Source organism: Hydra vulgaris, chromosome 03 (assembly GCF_038396675.1).
Source record: "Hydra vulgaris chromosome 03, alternate assembly HydraT2T_AEP".
Lineage (NCBI taxonomy): Eukaryota > Metazoa > Cnidaria > Hydrozoa > Anthoathecata > Hydridae > Hydra > Hydra vulgaris.
In genome coordinates this window covers 53,942,179-53,964,074 of record NC_088922.1, presented here as the reverse complement: position 1 = coordinate 53,964,074, position 21,896 = coordinate 53,942,179, and the positions used below count along the sequence as shown (strand labels likewise).

The following is a 21,896-nucleotide window of genomic DNA, read 5'->3' as shown; positions in this document are numbered from 1 at the left end:
AGACATATTGTCTTAATAAATTTTAACACTATTTTATAAGCAAAAGATAATAAAATTTCTAAAAACATTAAAACACTGGGAAATTTGTTGCGAATATGTCATAATAGAATGCTGTAAATCAAAATTAAGAAGATATTGGCGCAATGCAATTTTCAAGTAAAAATAAAACTGTAAAACTTGATATAGTTTTTAACATTACTTAAGTCATGTTAGAAATATGGATAGACTTTCTTTAGATATATGCATAGACTTTCGTTAGATATATGCATACACTTTCGTTAGATATATGCATACACTTTCGTTAGATATATGCATACACTTTCGTTCACATTTTCTTATTAAAAAATAATGCGACTCTTTCTCGCAAGTTCTGAAAGAAAGTCTCATTTTTTTTGAAAGTTTAATGAATGCATTTTTTTTTTCTGTGTTGTTCAATACTTTTTTTTATACTGTTCAATATTTTTTTTCTATGTTGTACAATATTTTATATTGTAAAATTATGTCTCCGCGCGTTCGCTTTTGTTCTATGGTGGTAATTCCGATCCGTAGTAGTTTCTCCTCGTACAATAAATGTTTGATTGTCGCAATTGTTTTCGATTATTAAACAAAAATTACCAAGATTTTTGCCGTTTTTTAGCGAGTTGTTGGATTTATGGCAAATAGTTTCTTCTAAGGAATGTTGATATTTTAGCATGGTTAAAAAAACCAGTAACCTTTGCATCATCCGAAAGAATGTTTTCTTTGGTCACTGTTCAGCGGTACAACCTACATCCAGAGAAGCTAAGAACGATGGTATTTTTTAAAGAAAATTTGTCCGTTGGTTAAATCAAACATTAAGCAATGGGATGCATTTTATGAAGATGAGCCAGATGATCAACCATAACCGGAAGAACCTTAAAACCGTAACTTTCAAAGCCAAAAACACTGAAACTTTACATGACCCTTTAGTCTTTCTGCTTGGATCCGATTCTCAACCATCAACTTTAAAACAGTCTTAAAGAGCGGGTTTAAAAGGACAAGTCGTCAATTGAGTCAAAGTTTTTACAAGCATACAAAAAAACTTTTCGTGTTAATAGATGAATTCTGTTTTGAAACTGATACACCTACACCTATAAAGTAGATGGGAGTTAATTCTACATCTGTCAGGACTTCCGTATCTAGCAGAAAATCTAGATCAAAGAGATTTTCACAAAACGTTTTAAAATAAACTTTTTTTTTGTAATAATAAATGAAATAAACTCCTGTTCTTATAATTCATTAAATTAGTAACTTGGGTTTTTCGCTACTTTTCTATCAATCTCGAGAATAACGATAAGTATAAGACTTAATTGCTAACTTTGGTTTTAAGAATTTATAGAAATATCAAACGATAATAGCGATCTTTGCAACAAATAGCGACTTTTTGATTAAACTGCGGTATATCGCAAGAACAACGATAAAAACGCAACTTCATCTTATTTTCAAAAAATCGCTTCCTGATTACCTAAGTAAGTAGCGCCATCCTAACTAATCGCTTTCGAATCCGTATATAAAAAATGCAATCGAAACTTACTTCACAATCGCATTGCGGTAACGCTAGTGCTTAATTCACATAACACGAAATTTATATTTTTCACAATAAACATTTCACGACATTCTTGCTAATAGTTATTTTTATCGTTTATTGACCTTTTAGTGACGCGTCACAAATAATCGAAATGTGATCAAAGTTATAGAATTTTAAAATATTCCTGATTTTCAAGGAAAAGAGTACTTTATGTATAAATTTTTTTTTTTCAAATAAACCTTATTTAGTGACTATTAATAATAGTACTAGCACTAAATTTTGATCATTTTAATCAATAGTTATTTTAGATTTCAATTGTATGCAAAATTTTAGAAGACTTATTTTGCAAACAAATTATATCAACAAATAATCATTTTTTATGATTTTTATGCACAAAGTGTCAACAGTTATTGTTTGAGAAAAACGCATGGTTTTTTGTTATTTATTCTTAGTTCTAAGAAAAAATCCTTCTCGAAATAATCCTCTAAAAAAAAATTTAAAAGAAAATTCCCCCGGCGAAAAAAATAAAAAATTTTTTGCAGGGGGATTTTTTCGCCCTTTAACAAAAAATAATTTTTTTAAAAATACTTTTTTGAAACAAAGTATTTCATAAAAGTAGGGTTTCGGTATGATTAAAAAATAAAGGAGTTCAAAATAGTAGGGTTTTGGTTTGGGCAGACCCAAACCAAAATCCTTATTCATTGTTGCGACACTCCTTGCATGTTCTACCTATTTTCAGTCGATTTATAAAAAATGATGGATTAAGGAATCATAATATATATGTATAAATTATTCGTAGTATAATATACCACGATATACTGTATATCGTTTATTTTATGCGCTATAAAAAAAAAATCCATGGGAATTTTTTCTTGGGGGATTATTTTGGGGGAATTTTTACAGGGGGATTTTTTCCTGCTACCTTTTTTCTTAAATGACCGAGACTGAATTTAGGCGATTTTTCGGTATACAAAAACCTTTTAACCCCGTGACGTTTTCACTATAATTTTAATAATGATAACACAGGTCAACAAAAAATTTTTTTTTTCTGGTGCCGAGCAAACAATTTGTTTTTTGTATAGCATTTCTCATTAAGATTTCAAATATGCAACTCTTTTTTTACCATCACGTCAAGTTGTAAAGATATTTAGGTTCAAATCTTAAGTATTTAGGGTAAAGTCCCTAATATTGTCGAAAAAAAAATTATTCAAAAGTATGTCAACCTGGGTCTCAAAAGAAGCATACTTTCATAGAGATTTTAAAAATGTTATTCATTTGTAATAAAAATAAGTATTTTTTGTATTATTGCTAAATAACATTCTGTTGAAATATTTTTATGAGTCTTTAGCATTTTTTCACATAATTTATGTTTTCTAAAATCTCTATGAAAATACGCTTCTTTTGAGACCCAGGTTGATATACTTTTGAATAACTTTTTTTTCGACAATATTTGGGACTTTACCCTAAATACTTAAGATTTGAACCTAAATATCTTTACAACTTGACGTGATGGTAAAAAAAGAGTTGCATATTTGAAATCAAAATGAGAAATGCTATACAAAAAACAAATTGTTTGTTCGGCACCAGAAAAAATTTTTTTTTTGTTGGCCTGTGTAATTTATTAAAAACGCCTACGACATCGACAACTGTTAAAAACGAATATGACAACGAAACAAATCATAACTTTTACGTTTTCATTGCAGTTGGCCTTTTAGTTTAGTAAAGTTCGTATTTACTTGGTTGTAAAGGCAAAATATGAGTAAAATTAAAAAGAAAAGTTCCTGTTACCCTATGTTAAAACTAAAAACAAAATGTTACCGATTTCTTTCAAGACATTTTATTTACAATCGAATGTAATCGGCTTTTGGAGCTTTAGAAAACATTGGTGTTAAATTATGTGTTTAGTATTGTGTATTAAGTACATTAAAAAAATTTTGTGAATAAAAATTATGAATTTAATTGCTTTAGATTGCAAATGAAATAGCAATATTGGGGTTGACTGGTTTTAGCTACAAAACTTACAGTAACAAAACGATAAGTTCTTTTTTATTTGTATTTCAACTTTACTAAAAATAAAATTTTAGATAAACTTATTAGTTGTTTAATTTCAATTGGCTAATAGTTTGTTGATTTAAGATTTATAGAGTAAAACTGTCACTTGATAAAGTTATTACTTTTTAAACGATTTGAAGTTAACAGTGTTTTGATGACATTATCTAAATCGAATGAGTTATTACTGAGACTAAAAAAAGACTTTATTTTTTATAAAGATAACAAAAAATTAGAGGAAACGACACGTTTTTTTTCTTACTAAAGGTAATAAAACTTCAAAAGTTTTAGCGTCATTAAAAATGCATTTGACTGGCTTCAGAAATTTGCATGAACTCATGTCTTTCAGTTATACAAAGTTTTGTTTTTAATTTTGTTTTACGAGCAAGCATAGTACTAAAAGATGGGATGGTATTTTGGATCTTTACAAAATAATACTGACCATGAAAATATAAAGCCAAAATCTGTATCAAGAGAGTGTGCTGAACAAATAAATCATATAAGATCTAAAAAAATTTCAGAAGTAATCGTTCACGATCTCACCTTCGATACAAACTGTTTCTTGCCAATTGAATGTATTTCTGAAATCTTTTTCAAATACAACCAAAGCATTGTCAACAAGTAATATTAGTTTTTCTTATTTTTCTAAACTATTTTTTTTTTTGTTTACCAGCTAAATATGGTATTTAGAACCTATTTATATTGAAGTTAATATTTGTATTACTTAACTACAAATATTAAATTAGACAGAAATTTAGCAAGGTTAATGTATTGTTGTGAAAAAAGTTCATGGATATCACTGTTAAATAAGAATAGTTTTATAAATACTCGTCAAATATGAAGGTTTTTTTCTGTTAATAATATATCGTAATATTATTGTGTTGTCATATTATCATATTGTTATATCGTTAAATTGTTTCGTTCATTATATCGTTTTATCGTTAAACTTTAATAAGATACTTATTATCAATAATATTAGGATCATTAATATCAAATTTATAAACTTTACTACTGTGGTTTGGATTGAAACGAGAAAAACATTGGTATATAAAACGGCATTATTACATAATAATCCCATTACTAATAGCAAATAACAAAATAATTTGATGCTTGAAAGACAAACAATTTATGTTAGTTTCGATGGGATTAAAAAATATTTGAAATAAAAAAATTAAAACTTTCAAAAAGGTTGCAACGTTAAAAAGATATAAATAGTATTAATAAAAATAGTAATAACAATAATAATAAAACTGAAATCAACATAAAAACTTAATTTTTGAAATTTCTTTTAAAAAATGAATTTAGAAAAAATTGTCCATATGATGTTTTAACTAAATGTTAACTTCATTAAAGTTGATCTATGAGGCAGTTTGACATCAATTTTGTCACAGAAATCCATGTTAGATTTGGGTATTTGAGTTCCATTAGGTAAGGATTTATGTAAAACATGCTTCGAGGGGTCTGATCCAGATTTTGCGCTAAATTTTGATGTTAGACTTTAAATTTTTCCAATCATCCAAAATATTATTTTGTTTTTTTGAGATTTTTGGCTTTGATACTTTTGTAGTAAAATAAGAGCCCTTTGGATACGAATTCTGGAGTTCCTTGTTGCCAAACAATCCGAAAATGAACCAACTGATAAAAGATCAACTTGTAAGTTTATTGTTACATCTAAGGTATGACACCTTCTTATAAAAATGGGGTTAAAAAACTGTATTAGGCTCCAGGACTATTTGAAAATTTTGAAAGTGCAATTTTGGTACTACAATTCAAAAAATTATTTTTTATTTTTAAATGAAAAAAGAAAATTTTCTCCTATTAGAGGAGCTATGAAGAGTAGGGGCGCAAAAACATGTCTTTTAACAAAAAAAGTCTTTAGAATTCTGTAGTAATGTCTATACTGTATGTATTACACTAACTTTTTTTAAATGTAATTTTTCGTAGGCTTTTAAGGTAATTTATTTTTTAAAATGTTTTTAATGATATGAAGTGAAATTCGGCCTTAAAATAAAATTTCGAAAAATTTTTCGAATGCGTACGTGATTCGGAAATTATAAAATATATCAGAAACGGAAAACAAATTTTGGCTATTTTCAAAAACTTCAAGTTTTATATAGTATAAGACCTTTATAAAACATTATAGCAGTTTCAAGATTTTTTTTCAAAATTGTTCTAGTACAGTTTTTCTAACATCACTTTGGCAAAAAAAATCTTTGACTATATCTATGATGTTCAATTCATCAGTTTTTGTGTGTATATATTTAACAGCATACACCAGTTTAACCGTGATTGGTTCATGGTGCTTTTTAACCAAGTTTTGATTCTTCATAGTGTGGTGAAAGCTCACTCGCTAGTAGCGTTTGTTGCTGGTATCAAAAGAATAGGTTTTATCAACTTACTGATTTCTGATAATGATTCCGTTTCAACTTCATTTGCTTCTCTGTAGAACACAAAAAATTATGTGTATTATTAGCATACAAATATGCATTGTAGTAGATATGTTAGTCAATTTGAGACACTACAGTCGTGTTATTAAATAAGTGCCAATGAAGTTTATAGGAAATCCATTCATATCTTACCTGACAAAATTAAGGACTTATTGTAAATGTCTAATCGTTGTGGATTCGTGCATAACTTGTAATAGTGCATGCAGTCTTGAAGCATTCAAATCTGTAGCAAAGAAAGCAAGAACTTCGTTATTTATTGAACTACTTTCAGGTAAAACATTTATAAGTACTGATTTTATCTTTTGAAGCATTAAATATCCTTGTTGTTCAAATCTGATTGAATACTACCAATTGTCATTTCTATAGCTTCGAAATATATCTTCTTGAAAAAGTCAAAACTAGAACTTTTAGATAATACTGATGCAGGTGCTCTAATTTTAAAATAACGAGATACTTTGCGATGACGGGGCAAAGCAGGTTTTTCTAGATGAAGTAATTTTCTTTTGATTTCAATACGGTTCCAGAATAGCTCAAATGAATGTTCAGATCAGATTGATTTCAATGTAAACAAGGTTCTTTCAATAACTTTCTGACCTTCACTAGCCAAAAGTTTAGCTTTTTGCAAACTTTCTGATAAGTTTTCTACCATGCATAGAACAGTCTGCCCATTTCAATTCCAAACAAGAAAGGGAACTTGTCCATTTGTGCGGAAACTCCGTCTATTCAAGCAACAATCTCACTCTTTTGTCTCAGATTTAGCTTCTTCCCAAGCAACTTGTAGAGGTTCATAGTTTTAAGATATGGAATATAACGATTCTGCTCTTACCGTCCGGCTTGTTAGGCAGAGTATACGAATACCAGGTGTCCCACGGAGAATATTTTCTTATACCTTTTTGAAAAAGCATTCACGTTTGGGAGCTTTTTTTATCGACTTTGTAATTTCATGAACAATATTTAGAGCATTTTTCATGATGCTGATAACTTTGGGCGTCTCTTGTACTGCTAAGTTCAAAACGTGACCATAATAATGGGAATATAGTGCTTTGGGTTCGAGGTCACTTATTCTATTTGCATTTCCAGACTTGCAGCCTGTCACGATGCTGTCATATGCACCATCATAACATTGACCGAGACTATTATTAATTGAAAGATTCATCTACATAAGAATATCTTTGATAGTTGCAGTAATACTTCCAAGTCATCTTTATCTACCTAGACTGATCTGTGGTTTCATCAACCATAATAGTAAACCATTTTACAGAAATGTTGGATATAATTTTTCTGAGTATAGTGAGACCCATTATCTGAAGAACTTCATTTTGGATAGTTGCACTTGTAAATTTATATTGCGACTTTCTCATTCCTTTAGTTGAAGCGGGATTATCTTTGCTTCGAATTAAATTCTTTATAGTCTTTGTCTGTATTGTAATCACCACGCAGGGCAATATCTTATCTGGCGAGAAATTGAATATTCGTGATTATTATTGACATTGCTCTGTTTTCCATTTTTTCCTCTGCGTGAGTTTTGCTGAGAAGTTCACCAATATCTTTAGTTGTTACCTTCTCGATGGCTTCTCAATGAGAAAGAGTATTTTTGTGTTTCTAGAATTTTTGTAAACCTTTTTTCGAATTAGAAAATCCAGTTTTTGTAAAAACATCCTCATTGCATTTTGTAGGCTGTAACAATGGAGGCAGAGTTAACATCATCGTTGGTTTATTTAGTAAACAGAGTTAACATCATTGTTGGCTGAGTTAGTAAACAAAGAAGAAAAATTAAAGACAGAGCTAAAAGATGATGCCGAAATAACAGTGGATGCAGAGCCAACATAAGAAGAAGTAGTAGCAGCAGTGCCGAGGTTAGCAAGAGATGCAGTAGTAAAATTACTGTCAAAACCATTAGAATTCGAAGTAGTATCTAATAAAAATGCTGTTGTAGCGGTAGTTGCAGGGCTTGAGGTAGAGGCAGAGCTAGGAGAAGTTGATGAGACGACAGTTCTTGCATAGAAAGAAGTAATAGTGAGTTTGGTATCTGCCCCTTCCAACATATCCTTTAATCGTTAAAGACGCTTCCGTTCCGTACCAGACAGTTTTCGTTTTAAAGACATACTGCTGAAGTAAATCATAAACAGATTATTACGTAATGTTACTATAATTAATACAGACTTTTTTAAATCAATTTTTTAAAACTACTATTATTATGCGAAAACTCAAATCGTTTTAAATAATCCGATTGCAAACTGTAATTATTAGATAATAAATATTATACAATAATATTTAAATTAAAATATTAAACTAATGACACATAAAACTCTAAATAATAAAGAAAAATGCAAATTTATTAAAAAAAAATCGCCTTTCATGAACACAACGACTTTTCATTAGTTGTTGAAAATTCAATACCGCGTTGTAACAAGTTTTATACAACGAGTTCTATTTTTTTATTCAAGAGGTAACGTAAAATCTACAATTATTTACTAAAGTTTACAATTATTTGCAGCATTTTTATTTTTATTATTCCTTTAATTGCGAAGTATTTTTATATAGTTGTTTCGCAATTAAAGAAATAAGTTATAGATATTTAAAAACCGAAGGTTTTATAAATGTTTTCAAATTGTTTATAAAAATATTATCAGAGGCGCAACAAAACAAACCCCCCAAGCCCCCACTTGTCTACGGCCATGTTAATGATTGTTTTTACAGCAAATGCAACAATCGAATGAATCTGAAGTTTTTCCTAGAAACTTTAACCTTTCGTTGAAGCACTAAACTTCCAAAACAAGCTGGTGCCAATGGTAGAAGGCAGATAAAATGAGTTAAGCTTCAATTAAATTAATTTAAATGTTTGGAAGTAGTAACGAGTTAATCACAAGCACGAGAGAAAGTTCACAATGTAGAGAAAGTTCACAAAGAAAGTTCACAAAACTATTATCAAAGGAAATCAATCTAAATCTTTAAAAGAAACTTTAATGACTCCTAGAATACATTATCGAATTTTTCTACTATTCAGTTAGTCTGCAAACCTTTAAAAAACTCAGAATAAACCTCAAGCAACGCAATATGGACAAAATCAAGTTGTTGTTTTTCAGCAGCGAATAAAACTTCAAACTTTCAATATTGCATTTGACCCTCTAGACTCACAAAGACTTCCTCGCTAGCAAATTTAGATAAGTTCTTGGAGTCAATTTCATCTGAAACTCTAGAAATTCACATTTTTAGCAAAAAAAGGCACTTCTCAGTTTAAAAATAAACTTGTTATGAGCGGAGTTTTGTCATATTTTCACAACAACGAATTACAAATAAGTTTTTTATTCTTTGAAACAGCTGCAAAGCGTTTAGCATCTAACAAAGTTAGGAAAAAGTGAAATCCAATTACTCGCGTCAAGGGAATTACTAAATAACGACTACTATAAAAATATTTATTTAAACCCGGATATGACGCCAGCAGAAAAACTAATTGATTTTGAATTAAGAAAAAAAAAGAAGAATAGACAACATCAGCTTTTAGAAAATGAACCAAACTCACCCTTTCGATGGTGCATCAGGCGCAACGAAATGATTAAAATCAACAACAGCAAACACGTTGAATAATATTAAACAAACAAACGAAAATATTTAACCTTCAAATCTAATAAAAGTAACAAGCTCACACAAATTAAAGCACTAAAATTAATTTATACAAACATTGATTTAATTTTGAACTAACGCTAAAGACTGAATTTCATTGTTCAAAAACTTAAACCACAACTCATTTATCTCACTGAAACTTTACCAAAAAATTGCCGATCAACGTGTGATGACCAAGAAATTACATAACACTAACAAATCACAATACTAAATCATGTCAACCAAAAAAAATCAATAAAAAAAAAGTTCTATAGAACTTTTGAAGCATATAGCCTATAAAAATTCTATAGATCTTTTATGGAACTTTATAGAATGTCCATTAATTTCTATAGAAATTGATATGAAACATTTTTTTCTATAGAAAAAAAGTTCAACAGGAATTTCTATAGAAATTAACAGAGATTCTGTAAAAGTTCTATAGAGTTCTATAGAATTTCTATAGGTCATATGCTTCAAAACTTTACAGAAGTTCTATAGAACTTTTTTTTGTAGGTGTAGCAATATTTGTACATATATCGTTAAAATCGTCATTGGTTAGCTTTGATACGATTGCGTCAGAATCAATTAGTTGTGAGATTCAAACAAAAAATTCTAAACAACTAATAACAACATTCTATAGATATTCAAATAGAAATGAGGAAAATGAAAACTATGTAAATCAACACATAACTAATCTTTTTGAAAAATACACAAACATCTTTATTGTTGGAGACTTTAACCTTCCAAATATAACATGGTCCAGCAAAAAAGAAAAAAATTAAAATCTAGCAAAAAAATTCCTATAGTTTTTTTTTCATACATAAAATCAAAAAAACTCATACCTGAAATAGTTCACATTTAGATATTTGCTACCACCAATCTCAAAATGGCTCAATGCTTCAACAATTACTTTCTCTGATAATGATACATTGATTGTTCCAAGTTTTAACTTATCTTCTGTTTGTCCCAGTCAACTTTCTAATGATCTTGATCTATCTCCTGAAAACATTGAATCTCATCTTCTATCTATAAAGTCATTTTTTCCTAAAGTCAAACTAGACAGTTATCTAAAAGAAGCAATAGCAATTTATGATTAATATATTTGTATGACAGGTTGACAGGCACTCATGCTTATACAAACCCAATTTGTAAATCCTATAAATAATAATAGTTGTCGTTTGATTTTGCGAATTCCCCTTAAGCCATTAATCTCGAAGTTTTATACATTCACAAATTATCAAGCAAGCAAAAAAGATTAACATCTAAGTACAGCTACTTTTATATTAATAAAGTTCAAACTTAATCAAAGAAAGATTTTAACCATTGAGTAATAATATTACATTACGTAACGATTACGGTATATTAGTTTACAAGATGTTCGACATATTATATGAGGTTTTCATTCAAAGCCATTATTATCCCGTATTTCTTTTTGGTTATTAGCTTTGCACTTAGTTTTATGTAGTATAAGTTTTTGGTTTAACAATATATGGCCAATTCCATAGTTCAGTGACGCATCATGCAGAGAGATTTTTTTTAATAGAAATTTTTCTATAACTCAAAAATAATTTTTTATTACTCTAAATCAATCTTCAATTAAAATTTTATAATATAAACTAAACACAATTGTATTAACATAACACTGCTACATAGCAAAAATTAAAACATGAGTTCAGTGACGCAACGCGGAAAAAAGTATTTTTTTATCAGCATACTTTTAAATGGAGTTTTCGCTGAAATTTTAATTCTTGCTTGACTTATTAGATTTTTTTGTTGTAATTTATTCATTTGGCAATAAGGTAGTCATAAAAAAAGCCACAAACAATAAAGTTTTCATATCGTTTTATTTTACAGAAAAAAAACTATCTGTTCAGTGACGCAGCGTTCAGTGACGAAACAAAAAGACGAAATTAAAATCATTTTAAAAAGTTTTGTTATTTTGTAATAAATTTTAATTATACTCAGGTGAAAATAGCATCGGAACAACGTTATCATTCTGGACATAAAAATAATGTGATTTTGATATGCCTTTGATTTTTCTTGAATAACTTAAAATTGAACTGAATCCAAGTTCATTTTTTTGTTGTCTTGTATCGTTTTCTGACATGTGAATTACAGATATTTGCAAATCTTGTAATGCTAACGCAAAATCTGCTGCTAACCTGATTTCGTATTGACTAGTTTTAACTCTCAGGGCTGCGATTCGCTTAACAGTAGCTCCTATTCCGTCAACCACTCCTTTCCCGTGCATCGCTGCAAAGAAATGCCAGAAGAATTTTTTATGAAAACGTTTTTCAAACACAACCATTGCAGCTATAATGCTTTTGTTTTTGAACTGAGAAGTGGCATTATCGCTGAACATGTGTACTTCTTTGACTTGATCAGGAATAAAGTGAAGGATTTTGTCAATGTACGGTATAACGGAAGACTTAGTATGATCAGTTGAATCTGTAACTATGGCAAATGTTTTTAACTCAATGTTTCAGACTGCTAGGGTCATGATAGAAACTTGATTTTGACCAAAATGATTGGTTGATTGGTTTTTCTTTACAAATGTGTGTTTAACGAACTTATCACGCATCGCTGATATGTGTTGGATGAGTTCTGTTACAGTAGACTTTTTTGAAATTTTTTCAATGTTTGCATATGTTTTAGTTTCAGGCTTTCTCCACTCGTCCCAGAATACTTCGAAACCAAATGTATTAACAGTTTGCAAGTGTTTATCGAACTGTTTCATACCTTTGCATGCAACGCATTTGTCATAGGCGCAATCGTATGTGTACGGTTCACAAACAAAGTTATTTATCATTTCAGATCCAACTTTGATTAAAGGCGCTTGAATTGATTTTGTTAATGCATTTAAGGCAAATCGCATATTTTCATGCAAACTACAAACACAAACATTATGCGGAAATTTTGTAACTAATTTTACATTGCGTGGACGAAGGCCAAAAGTTTCGAGTTATTCAAGGAAAAGCATCTGCACATAAAAGTCCAACTTTTATGTGCAGATGCTTTTCCTTGAATAACTCGAAAGCTTCTTTTAGCGTATAATATAAATGACGTATCTGAATATTGTTTGCTTTTCCGTCAGATAATTGAATTCGAGTGACATCTTTTTTGTTTGGTGATATTTGGGAAACTTCATCTTCATTATAAAAGTTTACAACTGCTAAAACATCGCTTTCAGAAAGACCATACAGCTTTGAACATGCTGGAGGTAGACCCGAATTATCTTTACAAGCAGAGCTATTTGAAAGAATAGAAAGAATTTCAGATTGTTTCTCCTTTGAAGTTGGTAGAGCTTTTAAAACTTTTTTCAATGCTTTTCCTCTTTGTTGAACGTTTTTAAAAGATGAGCTTGGTCTTTGATATTGATTTAAAAGTTTTCTTTTTAAAGCGCGACTTTTTAAAACTCTTAATTTTGCTTTAGCAGCATAAGCTGCTTTTTTATTAGGATCGGCTTTCAATTTTTCTCGATATCTCTTAGATCTAACTCTGGACATTTCTTTCTTTTTATCAGCATTCCGAGAAACATAATTAGCTTGGTATTCTGCATAACGTTTTTTTTTTACTTCTAATTTTGATTCCATTTCTTTAAAATTTACAACTTTATAAGAAAATGTTAACATAAATCCAAAAGTTTACTAATATTTACTAATAGCCCTTCACAATACTAAAATGCAAAAATTTATTCGAATTTGAAAAATTTGAAAACCCACAAAGAAATCTGAACTTTTGGATGATATTTTGACTTCCTTACCGCGCTATTTTATAAAACGCTAATTATCCCGTCGATGGGTCCAGTGACGCAACAGCTTTCAAACTATAACTATATGTTAATACAATGCTTTTTGACCAATTTTTAGTAATGATTAAAAGTTTACATTAAAATATACAATTTCTAAAAAAACCTCGCCATAAAGCATAATTTCATTGCGATAGTTAAACTTTTTTAGCTTTTAGTTCAGTGACGCAACGTAATTTTTGCAGATGTGTATGTGACAAAAAAACACTTGAATTATTTTTAAAGAGTAAAAGTTTTTTTACTCAAGACATATATGTAATCTCAAAGATTCTTTCTAAACAAAAGTATGGATATGTTTTGTTTAAATTATTGAAATAACTCGCCCTCAAATTTTACTCACTTTTTCGAATAATAAAAAGAACAAACAGATGCTAACATTCATCAAATTTATCTACTCGGTTCAAACATTTTCTACTCAAAATTTATTTTAACAATAATTTTAAGGTGTTTAAACTATAATTAAAGAAATAAAACCTTTTAAAAAAAGATATTTTTAAACACGAAATTTATCTCTTCCATCGTGGAAATAGCCATATACAAAATATTTATTTCTCAACATCTCCTGGATACCATTGGTTTTTGTAAACAATTGCCACTCAATCATCTTTTAACCTTAAAACAGAAAGTTTGGTTGCAAGTTTATGTATTTCCTCAATTTTCAAAATCTTTTTTGCTGTCAACATATGCTTTTCTAACTCAATAGTAGTTTTGAATAGTTTTAAAAGATTCAACACATCCTCCTCGCAAAAATGTAATGCATTTAAACCACAATTTCTTTCAGGACTTGAACTCCATCTTCAATTTCTTAGTACCGCTACAAAATCATATAGTTTTCTTGGAACTCGTAGGAGTTGTAGTTACTTATATTTGGAATTTTTGGATCAGTTAAATTAGAATTCTCAATTTTTGCTACATTAATCATACCGTTTTTGACGCCATATGCATATTAGGAAAATGAATACCTCTAAAATGCAGATAGAACCTTGTCATAGTGAATCATATGTATGATAGAACCTTGTCATAGTGAATCACTATGACAAGGTTCTAACTGCTATTATAACGGTAGTTATAACCATGTTAGTTACTTTAAATTTTTTAACTGAAACAATAATATAGGGAAAAGCTAATTTTCATAAATTATACTATTGTTTCAGTCACAAAACAAGGTTACAACATTTTGTTTACTCATTCTTATTTGTACTACATTTTATTGGTACATTTTTAAACCATTACACTAAGTGTAAACCCAATGTTTTATTAGTCGTCATATAAAAACGATGGAAGAGGCGGGAAAAATATTGTTTAAGAAGTAAAGTCTTCTCTACGGTCCGAATTAAAGGTAACTTTGAGACCATATCTAAACCCTTAAAGGTTTTTCACGGTGTCCTCGAGAGGCTTGAATGGAAATGCATCTTAAATATCTTTTTTTTTTAAGTCTGCAAGTTCCTTTGTACGATTTTGAATTTTTGGTTTTACATTCAAAACAGTGGAAGTTGATGGACTTGTTGCTTCATTCTTTCTATAAGGTTTATCATTGATCTTGACATTAACACGTTCATAGGTTCATTGCAACCATGGCTAGATTTAAAATGTATAGTGTGAGATATTTAAGTAAATTTTAGCACAGCAGCGTTAGAAAAAGGAACTAACTTGTAGTTAAACAGCTTCGCTTTTCCTTAATAATCCTTGAAGCCATGTAGTTTCATTTTGAATGATACGATAAGGGTTTTGAAAAAAAATTCAAAAATGTAACACAGCATTTGATAATATAATGTTCCAATAGCCCAAGTAATTAAGTCACTTACGTCAATTTCCTCTGCCACATCACTCAATATTTTGCAAAAGGCACTGGCAAGATCTGCCGCCTCTTCCCGCCATTGATTCAGTCCATAATGTAAAGAACACCTTTTTGGTTGTTGAAAAAGCTGTCAAATTTTACACGCTTAGCTTTCTCAGATAAAACGGGAACTAATCTCTGCATGCGGAGTCAAAATAACATTTTGAAGGTCGAAAAGTATAACCGAAACATTTTAATCCTTTTTTTCTACAGCACGTATATCTTTCATTTCTTTTTTAAAAACTTGATGTATTTCAAAGTCTTTTATTAATTTTTCAGACATTTAACTTTTCACAAAGGTCGCATTTATACTTTTTGGGAATGTGATTACCAAGGTTGAATTCGGTAAAGAAAATATGATAGTAAATAAATTTTTTTACTGTCTTAATATTTTCTCTTTTTAAAGGTGCATTATGCATTTTTAAAACATCAAGGTGTGACTCAAGATATTTCTATTGGTACTTACTCGACAATAAGGTGACTCAACTGTTGGAAAAGATTTTATGTGATTGCTAGCTGAGTTGGCATCACTGTGCGGTGTACGTTTGTCTTTCATGATTTTACCTCCTAGATCTTGTGCAGTAGTATTTGTTTTAATATCTTTGGTCTTGTGAGCTGTGTAAACTGGCTTTTGTGAAATTGACAGTGTAGTTAGGTAAAATGTTTTGCAAACACGAACTTTTTCCCCTTTTACATAAAAAAAATATTTATTGATGTCTTTCTAAAAAAAATTGTTTTTCATCGTGGTCATCAGTTTCTTCATTTGCAGTATCACTATCATTGATTTCCTCGTGGTTTCTTTTTGGTCAAGGAGTGGTTGTGCAATCAGTTGAAGTAATACAGAAATGTCTCTTCATTAGCTAAATTTAATGCATAAAGTGATAAAAAAATATCGTTTTGCTCATCTTCTGATATTTTCTTAGCGCATTTGTACTTACAGTTTGCCGAACAGTTTTTTGTTTAAATGATCTTATTCGGTACTTGTTTTCCTCTTCGATTTGTATAACTTTTACCAACTCGGTATGCCTTTTTTTTATTACATCCCTAAGTTTCAGGTTTAAATATTCGTTTTCGGAATTTTTTCTTAAACGTTTGTTGAACTTGGCGTTTGACGAAAGTCACACAAAAAAGTTATATAAGGTTACTAAGCGTGTAATTAATTCATAACTGCCTTCAATATCAAATACTACCCTAGTAGCAAGCAACATTGGCGCAATATTGATGCAGTATTAATCTCAATATTGGCTAAATATTGTTAACAATATTGCGCCAATATAAAATGTACAATACTTGAAAAATGAACAAGTGTTGACAAAATATACTTAGATTGACATACCGTTAGGGAATGGCGCGGCAAATTGTACTAACATTTTAACATTTTTAACTCATAAATCCCCTTTTAGTTTGAATTATAATAGTTATTATAATCGAATTAGTTATAATCGAAACCAATTAATTATAATCGAAACCAGTGTTTTTTGTTTCGCATTGTTACTGTTGTCAATTTGAGTAAAGCTTCAAAACATTACAAAAAAGATTTTTTTTTAACATCAAGTAATGGCTTTTGTCGTATTTTATTCTTCATCGGCGTCAAATTAGAATACTTTATGTTAATTTTCAGACCTATTTTTTTATATAATTTTTGATGGGCATAAAATTTGCTATCATAATTATCAATTAATGAAAACCAGCAAGAGTATACGCAATTAGGGTTAGTTAGAACCATGTCAAACCAAATATTAGTTAACTAAAGTTGCAGATAGAACTTTGGCACATTAGCGGTTTGCTTGTTTTACGTTATATCGCCGTAAATTTCAGTTTATTTTGTTCGTCACCAAGGAATAAAAGTTCCATAGAATTTCTATAAACTTTTGAAACATATGGCCTATATAAATTATATAGAAATGCTATAAAATTTCTATAGAATGTCTATTAATTTCTATAGAAATTGTTATAAAACTTTTTTTTCTATAAAATAAAAAGTAGAAAAAATAGTTCTATTGGACTTTCTATAGAAATTAACAGAGATTCTATAGAAATTTTATAGAATTTTATAGAATTTCCATAGACCATATGTTCCAAAAGTTTTTAGAAATTCTATAAAACTTTTTTTCCTGGGCGTGATTTAAATAGTCTGATAAAATAATAAAGTCAATTTTGGCAAAAATGTCAGTCAGAACCTCGTCAAACCAACGCGAATCAGATTTTGCGAAAATGTTTACTATTTCTGGCTCATCTAGGCGAAACTGATTTAGAACTGATTAAGCAAAATATTGCTTAATCAGTTCTAAATCAGTCCTCCATTACCTCTATAGAGGTAATGGAGGAAACACTTTGATCGCAGCGATATAAAAAAACATACTTAAGCCTTTCTTCCCAAAGTAGTTCTTAAACTTTGCGGGTAGTATATTTTGTGAATAGTCTTTCAACCAAAATTCTGTTTTGTCATCTAGCTCTTTATATGCATCACTCTTTGCATTTTTCTGTTGCGTACCTCTTAATAAGTGTTTCATATACTCTGTGATGCTGCTTATTGATACTTTAATGTCATATAACACATCTTCACCAATATCATTTTCATTTCCTATTTGATTGACTTCATTAAAACTTTAAACAGCTCATTGCATTCATAGCATACAAAATCATTTAAAATGCTACATGATTGCAATTTAATGTTTTTAGGATCAGAAAGGGCAAATTGAGTTGAATGTGTTGCAGTTTTATTTTCTGAAAAGGTGCTATGAGGTTTGTATTTAGTTTTTAAATACCTTTTTGATCTTTCAAGTTTCTCAACAGTTCATTTTTTGTTGAACTTATTTGCAAATTGTTGAAGTGTTGCAAATGCAATTATTTCTGCAGCATTTTATATGTGAAGGTTTAATTCATGGCCTACTAGAATTACACGGCCGGCTTGCTTTTCTTTTTTTTTCTTTTTTCTTGCTTTTCGGAGTGAAAAATTAGAGGGGTAACTTTTTGACTTACATAAACGTATTTTAAAACAGTCTATTCAAATATTCTTAATATGGTTAACACATGTGCTGTAATTTACTGTAAAACTGGATATAAAAAGAGAGAGAATAGAATTAATTTTATTCCTGAAAAGCATCCACTTTTTGGATTTCCAGAAAATAATCCTGACTTATTAAATCAGTGGGTAGTATTTATCAATCGAATGTTATGGAAGCCTAGTAAAAATTCGGCTATTTGTGCTAAACATTTTGAAGAAAAGTATTTAAAAATTTGCAAAAGAGTTACATTAAATTGGGATTTAAATCCCGTTCCAACTATTTATTGCTTACCTGAAAAAATACCATTATCAGTATATCCAACTACATCGAAGGGTAGAAAGCCATCGTCTGTCCGTCATCCATCAAATAATCAGGATGAATCCAATTTATTTATAGAGAAAGATAAAATTCACTGTTTAAATGATTTAAATAATGTTAACCTAGAAGGGTATCAGCTCAAAATATATAATGACAAATACATATTTTTTAATTTAGAAGTTAATCAACACTTAGGTATTTTAGAAGTTACAGAAACAATTGTAGTTGATGAATTTATGCATGTTTCCTTGTTCTATAAATCATATTTTCTTCCATTGCCTCCATGGTTTTGAAATATTGGCTGTGTATTAAAGAAAAAAAATGTAATGGAGAATTTTCCAGCATATATAAAAAATTATCTAGAAGAAAATAGTTTATCAAATGATTTAATAAAATACAAAAAACCAGTTGATCGGCCAAAGTTTTCATCAAATCTTTTACGATATTCCCTTATTCTTCGATATACATCAGCGCAGGCCTATAAACTCTTATTAGAACAGTTTCCTCTACCATCATTTAACCTTTTGAAAAAATTAAAAAAGGTGGCGTAGAACCATTGAAGTCTGTAAAATGTTTACTAAACCAAAATAAAATTGACAAAGATGTAGTGCTGTTGATGGATGAAATATATTTGCAGAAAGAAGCGCAATATCAAGGTGGTAGAATGATAGGTGTAGATAATGAAGGAATGTTATATAAAGGCGTAATGACCTTCATGATTGTTTCTTTAAAAAAAAAGTTTAATTTTGTTATAAGAGCTATACCAGAAGTAAAAATTGAGGGTAAATGGCTAGCTGACCATGTTGATGAGTGCATTACATCTCTACAAGAAAATGGTTTTCACGTACGTGGTGTAGTTTCTGATAATCATTTCACTAATGTTTCTGCTTTTTACATTTATTGCATAAATATAAGAATACCAACCATGTTAGTAGTGTTACTCATCCTACAAAAAAAGACAGTATAATATATTTATTTTTTGACGCTGTCCATCTTCTGAAAAACATACGAAACAATTTACTAAATTTCAAACGTTTTATATTCCCAGCTTTTTATTTTGACCAGTTTCATGATGTTATTGATGTACATGCTGGTGAAATATCATGGAAGTTACTTCAGTCGAATTTAAGACCAATTACTTCAGTCGAATTTAAAAAAAGGTTTCAAATTATCTTATAAATCACTTCATCCAGGCGATAATAAACAAAGTGTACCACTTGCTCTTGCAATATTTGATCCTGCAACTTCTGCAGCTATTAAAAGTTATTTTCCAGATCGGACTGATGCCTCAAGCTTTTTAAAATTGATAAATATATGGTGGACAATAAGTAACAGTAAGCAAAAATACAACAACAATTATTATATTGGAAATGCAGCTGTTTTGGGTGATATGAAACCTTTATTTTTGCGCAATTTAGCTGAATGGATTGAAGAATGGCAATTATCTCAAGTTTCAAACTCTCAAAAGTTTACATTAAGTAAACAAACACCAGAAGCTCTTACGACCACTTTAAGATGCACAGCTTCACTTATTGATGATTTAATTCAAGAAGGATATGATTATTTTTTAATATCACGCTTGCTAACTGATCCATTAGAGTTAAGATTTTCAAAATATCGTCAAATGAGTGGTGGCAGATTTTTAATTGGTTTGCGTGAACTTGAGACATCTGAGCGCATTTTAGCAGTGAAAACTTTACTTAAAAAGTCAGTCAATATCTGGGAGGAAGATGTAAGAAAAGAGAGTTGTAATATATCTTTAATGAAATTATTTGATGATAAATTGCAAGAAATTTTACCAGATATTGAAGAATGCAATTTAGATTCAGAGAGCTTTGAAGTTGCTACAGTTATTTCTGGTTATGTGGTTAAAAAGTTTAATAAAAAGATCAAATGTGGTGTTTGCAAAACTTTTCTATTAGCTGAATCTGGCGAGGTACAATGCCAATATTTTGAAAAACTTTCTCGTGGAGGATTGATTTTACCAGCTATTGATTTTACACATGTTTCAAAAGCATTTGCAATATTAGATACTGCCATTTTTCTTATAAGAGACTCAACTCTTTGTGATCGATATGTTGCAGAACGAGTACTTAGATGAAATGATTGTGCTACTTCATTTTTATGCGATGAACATCAAGTTATTGGTGTAAAATTTATAAATCGCGTTGTTACAAATATTTATTTTAACAATGAACAAAAACAATTTTCTGATGAAATTAGAAAGAACAGTGTAAAGGATTTTAAAAGCAGACAGAGAAAAAAATTGAAGCTGAATTAGGTGAACTAATCAATGCTAAATTGATTATTTCAATTGTATATACTTCCTTTATTATTAGGTTTTTGTTTATCGTCTTATATCTCATTAATATTACTGAGATGTTATTTTTGAGAAATATATTTCTTTGAGGTACATATTTATGTTAATAGAGTCATTACAAATTTTAATATTTTATTATTTAATAAAGTTATTACAATTTTTTATTGATGAATAAAGTACAATATAATTTTGTTTTATTTTAGCGGTGCAAGTTTTTTAGAAACATCATCATCAGGCAAAGGAAAGTGTCTAATTTATGATACATTTATCATATTTCTCAGACAAATTTTAATTTATACACACTTCCGTAAATAAAACCCCTATAAAAATCATAATTTTAATTGCTGTAAGTGTGGCCAAACATTCTATACGATATATTTTTGTTTTGAAAAGTTACCCTTCTAATCTTTCGCTCCGAAAAGCAAGATATCCAGCCGTTTAATTAAAGTAGGCCATGTTTAATTCCATTTAGTATCTACAATAAATTTAACTCAAATAGAAGCTTTTACGCAATTTCTTTTTCTTTTACGCAATCAACTTTTAGCTATATAAAGCAATGGTATGACTATTTTTGGCTGTTAAAATAGCACAGGCTGCAGTTGTCAACACCACCTCTGTCATACTTTATTTTGGAAATACCATAAGCGTCTTGTAACAATCCACTTAAAAAGATAAAATCTAAAAAATGTTCACATTTCGGAATTGAAAGTCTGTTTCTTTTAAATAAATTCTTTTGGGGCAATACAAAACCTTTTTGAGAGGCTTTCTATTTTTTGGCACGTCCGATTTATTTTTTTGTGCACTTAAATATGTTGCATAAAAATTGCTTTGCGTTGATCAATAAATGCCAAAATTACTAGTTGACTTGTTGCATCACTGAAATTAAAAAACTCAACCCAACTCACTTAAAAACAAGTTTTTCAATTTTTGTTTAGGTATTTATATATATATATATATATA

General features: G+C 29.3%; 1 protein-coding gene across 8 annotated transcripts in view; it reads left to right on the top strand.

Moving 5' to 3' along the window:
• The first annotated feature begins 3,187 nt into the window (after positions 1-3,187).
• Positions 3,188-21,896, top strand: part of LOC100197594 (uncharacterized) — a 137,502-nt gene continuing 118,793 nt past the window's right edge. For all 8 annotated transcript variants that reach the window (XR_010637664.1, XR_010637663.1, XM_065793685.1 and 5 more), the window contains exon 1: positions 3,188-4,216. Coding sequence is in view for 6 of the 8 variants with exons in the window: in XM_065793685.1 (XP_065649757.1) it covers positions 3,999-4,216 (218 nt within the window). In the remaining 2 variants the exon portion in view is untranslated. The remainder of the gene's footprint in view (positions 4,217-21,896) is intronic.